This window comes from Elephantulus edwardii, unplaced genomic scaffold (assembly GCF_000299155.1).
Source record: "Elephantulus edwardii isolate Elephantulus edwardi_28Jun2011 unplaced genomic scaffold, EleEdw1.0 scaffold00217, whole genome shotgun sequence".
NCBI lineage: Eukaryota > Metazoa > Chordata > Mammalia > Macroscelidea > Macroscelididae > Elephantulus > Elephantulus edwardii.
This window is the reverse complement of record NW_006399967.1, coordinates 1,915,632-1,922,768: the sequence shown is the minus strand read 5'-3', so window position 1 is coordinate 1,922,768 and position 7,137 is coordinate 1,915,632. Positions and strand designations below refer to the sequence as shown.

At 59.9% G+C, this 7,137-nt stretch overlaps 1 protein-coding gene across 1 annotated transcript in view; it reads left to right on the top strand.

Moving 5' to 3' along the window:
• Window positions 1-11: 11 nt before the first annotated feature.
• The window catches only part of SPPL2B (signal peptide peptidase like 2B), a 13,976-nt gene continuing 6,850 nt past the window's right edge, over window positions 12-7,137 (top strand). The window contains exons 1-5 of the mRNA XM_006897920.1: window positions 12-33; window positions 4,611-4,730; window positions 5,392-5,574; window positions 5,754-5,843; window positions 6,407-6,546. Coding sequence (XP_006897982.1) covers window positions 4,629-4,730; window positions 5,392-5,574; window positions 5,754-5,843; window positions 6,407-6,546 — 515 coding nt within the window. The 5' untranslated portion in view covers window positions 12-33; window positions 4,611-4,628. The remainder of the gene's footprint in view (window positions 34-4,610; window positions 4,731-5,391; window positions 5,575-5,753; window positions 5,844-6,406; window positions 6,547-7,137) is intronic.

Genomic DNA, 7,137 nt, shown 5'->3' with positions numbered 1-7,137 from the left:
CTCGGGGCGGCCCTCCTGCTGCTCGCGGCCCAGGTGAGGGCGAGGCAGGTGCCTCCGCGCAGGCGGCGCCTCCCCGGCCGCGCGCCCCAGGACCCTCGTGGGAACACCCCCCACCCCGCCTGGCTCGGGGCCACTCGCTGGCTCGCGACCCCCGAGTTCTTTCCGGGGTCCAGTCCTGGGAGTGACCTTGGGGCCCTGCCCAGACGCCTTCCCGTGGAAAGGTGGCTGCAGCGTCACTCACGTGCGGCCGGGCCCCAAGTTTGTGGACCCCGTGCTCCTCCCCCCAGGACCGGCTTGTCCATCTCGGGGTCTCCCCGGGCCGCAGCCGGGGCCGCCCCTCTCTGGCTTTGTGGCCTGGGCCTGGCGGCTGCGCCTCTCCGATCCTCAGTTTTCCCTTATGTGAAATGGGTACAGCGCTATTCCCCCACCCCCAGGGGAGTGGGGAAGGCGTAGGAAGGGACTTGCGTGGGACCCTGGGCCTGGAGGCATCGAGGGGCGGCCAAGAGCCCAGCCCCAGGACTGGGGGAGCCCCTAGCCCCTTCTCTCCCTCCATGACCTTGGGCAGAGGAGTTCCCTGCTTGGAGTGCCCGAGGCGCTGTTGCAGGAGGAGGTACTAGAACTGAGTTGCATGGCTCCGCCGAAGGATTGGGGTGTCATCGTTTGTGTTTCGAACTATGGTTGCTCAGATCCCTGGGGGGCTCCGGCTCAGAGCTGGATGATGCTCATCCTGACCCCCACTGCGCCTCCTCCAAACTTCCCGGCAGTTCTGGGAAATGGGGAGCGAGCTGGGCTCCCTTGGAGTTGCCAAGTCGTCACTCTCGGGTCCCTCTGCTAGAGGTCCCTCCGTTCCGTGGCCACGCCCCCCCCAATTTCCAGCTCCTGCAGCGCTTTCCCCCACAAAGAGCTTTTCTAGATGAGAGCCTTCTGAGGCGTCTCTCAGACTTCATTATCTGATTGCTCTCAGGACCCCTCCTCTCCTACCCCCCCAGGACAGGATGTGGGCTTATTAGGGATATTGTACCTTACCCTTTTCTGTTATCCCTGAAGCCTCTCCTTTAATACTCCAGGTACCCTAAGGTGCGTCTGGTACAGGCGATGGTCTTTGCAATCACTTGTTATACATCAGAGGGTTGGACAATGACTAGGGAGGATAGAAGGAGAATTGACGCCTTTAAGCTGTGGTGCTGGAGAAGAGTATTGAATGTACCATGGACTGCCAAGAAAACAAATAGATTTATTCTGGAGAAGGTTAAACCAGACTGCTCCTTGGAGGCAAGGATTCTGGGGCTTCGTCTGACATACTTTGGACATGTTGTGAGGAGGGACCGGTCCTTGGAGAGGGACATCATGCTTGGGAGGGTGGAGGGACAGCGCAGGAGGGGAAGACCCTCTATGAGGTAGATTGATTCAGTGACTGGGGTAATTGAGTTGGGTGTGTCAGAGGCAGTGTCCTTGGCACAAGATCAGGGTTTAGGGCCCCTTCGAGGAGTTTGAACACAGGGACCTTGCATGAGGTTCAGAAAGTGAGAGGTGGGTGAGAGATGGTGGGGGTGTTATGGCGTTTGCCTGAGAAGGCTCTTCTGAAGCCAAGATACTTGAAGAGGGTATTGAAGGGTGAATGGGAGCTTGCCAGTTTGGGCAGGCTGCCATAGGCAGCGAAAGCAGCTTGGGCAAGGCTGGGGGTGCAGGAGCTCATAGCTGTCTGAAGACCGTGTCTAGCTTGGTGCACTGCTTAAAGAGCTCAGCTGCTAACCGAAAGGTTGTCAGTTCAAACCCATCACCCTCTCTGTCTCTGTGAACGGTGGGCAGTCTGCGTCTGTAATGATAGACTCCTTTGAAACCTTTCGGGGGAAGGTCTGTGGTGACCAGTAGGAGCCATTCCATTCCTCCTTTGGGTTAGAATTGACTTGGCAGCAGCGGATTGGCTGGGTGTGTCTGTGGGATATCCCAGCGATTGGAGAGAGAGCTTTGTACAGAGACAGCCAGCTGCCCCTCAGCTGGACCTGAGGGCGTTGGCTTGGCTTCAGGCAGAGGCTGTAGTGGCCAGAGTTCAAGGAGGCCCAGAGGCTGGGTGTTTGCACTTTGTCCTGGATGGGCGAGGACCTGAGGACTTTATCCTCAGGGACTCATGTATCATCAGAGGCGTCCGGGAAGAGCTGTGGGTCCTGTTCCCCTGGGGCTGGTGCCGGGGCTGTCCTGGTAGTCCTGTGTCCTGGCTCCCGGAGTAAGATGGACTGTCTTGTTGGGCAGAAGCTGTTAAGCGGCAATTCTTAATTCGCAGACCCTGGGAGAGGGGAGTGACCACTGCGTGTGGCTCCCACCCTCTGCGTGTGGGGCACGTGTGAGGTGGGGAGTGAAGGTCCCTGCATGCCAGCTCCCCTTTGTCCCACCTCCGTCTTGGCGCCTTTCCTCCCATGATTTCTGGGCCCTGGTAATGTCCAGGAAACCCGGGGTGTAGTGTATGTCAGGTTGCTGACCGATCAGAGGTGTGAGCCACCGAGAGTGTAGGATTCCCTAGCTGCTCTCCGAAGCAGCAGCGCTGGAACATGAATGTGGTGAATGCCCTCGGCTGCTCACAGAGGGTGCCTCAGAAGAAAGGCCTGGTGACATGCTTCCAAAACCTGAACTGCTGAAACCCTCTGAAGGCGCCCTGGTGCCACAGTGTTACATCCTGGCCTACTGCTTGAAGGGTCTGTGGTTCAAATCCACCAGCCAGGAGCTTCTCGGAAGAAGAGTGAGGCATTTCCCTCCCTTTAATATTCACGGCCTCAGACACCCTAGGGAGGGGGGTCGTGAGTCGGAATCGACCTCAGGGGGTGTGTTTGGCTGGAGTTTGTTGTGGGACACCCTCTGAGGGCAGCTCTGCACTGACACTCCAGGGCCCCAGCTTGCTGGCTCTCTTGCAGGGAGACAGCTTCATGCCTGACCCTGGGAGGAGAACCTCTGGTGTGGACCAGTCTGGTGGTGGTCCTGTGGTTACTGAAACCAAATGCAGGCTGCCTGCTATTTTGTTACAACTTAGCAAGCCTGTAGACGGAATTAGAGCTTCCTCACAGGGTCTCCCTGGGAAGGAGCGAATGGCTGTCGCTTTCTCCCACCAAGCGACTGGTTTATTCCACCTGCTGGCATTCGGGTTGGCAGCCCGAAGCCTGGTCTTGGGTGCATCAGGGCTGCCTGGAGTCTCCTTGAAGTTCCGTGTGCTTGTTAGAAGGCTGTGACACACACCAGGATAGACTCCTCCCGTGGCTACCCTGGTGTTTCTGACAGTCTGCACATGGGTGGACCAGCCTGGAGCTTGGTGTTTGTCGACCCTGGATCCTTTCAGGGAGCATCGCCCGGTCCCTGTAACACAGCAGGAGGAAAGAATGGTGCCTTATTGGAGGGCTCCTAAATATACAAGGTTCTTTTGAAAGGGAAACCCGTCTGCTTTCCAGCTGTGGGAGAAGACATGAGGAAACTTGGATGTTTTCTCTTCTCTAAAAGAAAGTGCCCGTATCTGCTGGACACAAAGGAGACTTTGTGCCCAGAGCCTGTGGAGTGGGCTCAGGTCCTGTGTGAGGGGCCAGGTGGTCAGCACCTTCCCCGTGCTGCCCACACCCTCTGCTGTGCAGCTCCTCCGCTGTGTCCTTGGTGAGAAAACACCCACATCCTTGACCACATAGATGCACGGGGCTGGGCCGATATAACTTTATTTACAAAAGCAGGTGGGTCCAGGCCCTCGGCTGCAGGCTGCAGATTGCTGATTGCATCGTGGCCAGTGAGCTGAGACTGGCTTAGTGCCTGGGCTGCCAGGCTTCTACCAGGCCTGGAGAAAGGGGTGTCCTCACTTGGGGAAGGCCAGGACAGGGACTCCAGTCCTGCCTTGGGGTCTGTGGGAACCCTGGTCAAATGAGACACCCCCCCTTTACCTCCCACTTGGGTAGATAAACACCTCCTACGACGTCAGCAGCCACCTGTTAGGCACGGGGTGGGGGGGGTGCACGCAGGGGCGCCAAGGAGCTGCACACTTGCTTCTCCCACTTTGTGGTGGCCACAGCCGTCCAGAGACTGGGGTGAGGGTCCCTGTGGGGTGTGGGGTGGGGACCTGGCCCTGATGCCTGAAGGGACCTGGCCTGGTGCTATGGACAGGGTGGGGTTCCTGTGGGGTGTTCAGATGGGGACCTGGCCTGATACCATGACTGGGTGGGGTCCCTGGGAGGTGTTCAGATGGGGACCTGGCCTGATACCGTGACTGGGTGGGGTCCCTGGGGGGTGCTGTGTGACCGGAGCTGGCATGTGGAGGGCCGCCATGAGGGGAGGCTGGAGAACGTCATGGACGCTCAGCCTGGTGTGTGTCAGGTGCGGTGTCCCCTGCAAGTGGTCAGATAACAGCACTGGACACTGCTACCACCCTATCAAACTTGGGGTACTAGCCAGAAGGCCCCCCTCAGTCTGAGCTTGCCCTTAGGACCGCTGAACACCTGTAGTCAGTAGCACACCTGTTCTGTGAGGGGACGTGGGGACAGCCCGCCTCTCCACTGCCCTCTTCTCCCGCGGGCGGGTCCCAGCTGTCCCACAGCGGCCATGCGCCCAGCTGTGGCGTGTGCTGATGCTGGCCTCCCCGCCTGCAGGTGGCCTGTGAGTACGGGATGGTGCATGTGGTGGCCGAGACAGGCGGCCCCCGGGGCCGGGACTACTGCATTCTGTACAACCCCCAGTGGGCTCACCTGCCGCACGACCTCAGCAAGGCGGTAAGTGTCCAGCCCCTGTGCCCACCCCCTATGTCCAGGCTCCAGGGAGCACCCGGGACATGGGACAGGGACAGAAAGCCTGGTGGGAGCCAGGGGTCAGAGCTGAGACCCCCCGGCCTTCCTGTGGGGCTTGGCACAAGGAGGCAGATCCAGCCCCAGTCCCTCAGCTCACTCAGGGCGGCCCTAGAGGACCCAAGTGGAAGGACCTCAAAGGGTCTTGAGAGGCGGGTTGCACTTTCACTTGCAGGAAACCTCCCTCCCAGACCCTGGCCCCCATTTCTTTCATGCCCAAGGTTTTCTCCTTTCCCCCTGCCCATGGCCCTGTCTGTGGGGGTCCTGTGCCCCCCTCCATAGCCTTGTCTGTGGTGGGCCCTACGCTCCCTCTTGGCCCTGTCCGTAGTGGGTCCTGTGCCTCCTACCCCCTTGGCCGGTTCTGTCGGTGTCCTGTGCCCCCCTTCCATGGCCCTCTTGGTGGTGGATACCACCCTTCTCGATGGCCCTGTCTGGGGGGGGTCCTGTGCCCCCCACCCCCATGCCCTGTCTGGGGGGGTCCTGTGCCCCCCACCCCCATGCCCTGTCTGGGGGATCCAGAGCTGTCCCGTAGCTGTGTCTGAAGTGAATGTCAGTGCCCTGCGTGTGTGACAACTGCCCTGTCCCCTAGCCCCTGTTGCAGCTGCAGGACTGGTCAGCCTCTGTTCTCTGCTCGCCGAGCGACCTCCCGAGTAGGGGCTTCAGCAACCAGATCCCGCTGGTGGCACGAGGCAACTGTACCTTCTATGAGAAAGTGCGGCTGGCTCAGGGCAGCGGGGCCCGCGGGCTGCTGGTGGTCAGCCGGGAGAAGCTGGTACGTGTTCCTCCGGGCAGGCTGGGACGTGGTGGCCCCAGGCTCACAGAGAGTTCCAGATGCTGGCCCAAGGGTGGGGGCCCTCCTCAGAGTCCTTTCTGGAGGGAGTGGCACGTGGTCTGACAGCAGTCCCCCAGCCCACCGACCTGAGCAGGGCCCTTTCCCCTCTCGTCCCCCAGGTACCCCCTGGAGGCAACAAGACACAGTTCGATGAGATCGGCATCCCTGTGGCCCTGCTGAGCCACCGAGACATGCTGGACATCTTCAAGGTGGGCCCCGAGTCCCCTCCGTCCCCGCAGCTGCCACGGGCCCAGCTCTCACTGTCCGTGCCCACGTGGGTACATGCACGGGGTCCCCGGTTAGGCGAGTGTTATGTCCACAGCTCAGGCCCGTTGCTGCTGCTGCCCGTGCCCACATGAGTGCATGCACGGGGTCCCCCATTATGCGAGTGTTATGTCCACAGCTCAGGCCCGTTGCTGCTGCTGCCCGTGCCCACATGAGTGCATGCACGGGGTCCCCCATTATGCGAGTGTTATGTCCACAGCTCAGGCCCGTTGCTGCTGCTGCCCGTGCCCACATGAGTGCATGCACGGGGTCCCCCATTATGCGAGTGTTATGTCCACAGCTCAGGCCCGTTGCTGCTCCTTTGGCCTCGGCGCATGCTCTGCCGGGGCTTGTTTCTTCAGGATCCGGAATGAGGGTGGACGGGTCCCCAGCCCCGTGTGATCATGAGGCCTTCGCTCTGCAGCGGCCAGGGGTATAGATGGGCCTGGGCTCGCTGAGCCCCACGGGAAGGGCCCGCAGCCGAGCTCTGGCTTGTCCTCCGAGGCAGAGTTTCGGGCGAGCAGTGAAGGCGGCGCTGTACGCACCCAACGAGCCCGTGCTGGACTATAACATGGTCATCATCTTCATCATGGCCGTGGGCACCGTTGCCATTGGGGGCTACTGGGCCGGGAGCCGCGACGTGAAGAAGTGAGCGCCCCCCCACCCCACACGGGCCGTGTGTGCAGTGTGGGGTCCCGTGTGAGTGGGATTGTGCGCACGAGTCACCTGTCAGTGTGTGTGAGAGCGGACAGGCACGTGTGACTGGGCGTGCACGCGCACGTGTGTGTGTGTGTGTGTGTGAGAGAGAGAGAGAGATGTAAGTCAGTATGTGCTCGCAAGATATAAGTCACATGTTGGGGTGTGTTGTCATCGGCCAGTGTGTGCACACGTCATGTAAGTCACGTGTGTGTGATATGCCATGTGCCTGTGACGTAAGTCACGTCTGGTGTCACATGTTAGTCCATGTTCACATGTGACAGACCCAGGTCTGTGTGTCCGTGACATAAATCATAGGTCTGTGACGTCACATATTCGTCTGTGTGAGTGTGTGCTGTAAGTCCTGTGTGGGTGTGAGCACATGCGTCACTGATGAATCTGTGCGTGAGTGTCCCATGTGGTATAAATCATTTGTGAGTATACGTATGATATCATTCACATGAGAGAGTGTGTGTGTGTGTGTGTGTGTGTGTGTGTGTGTGTGGTGCTAGCCCTCCTTATGCCATAGGTCATGGATAGGAG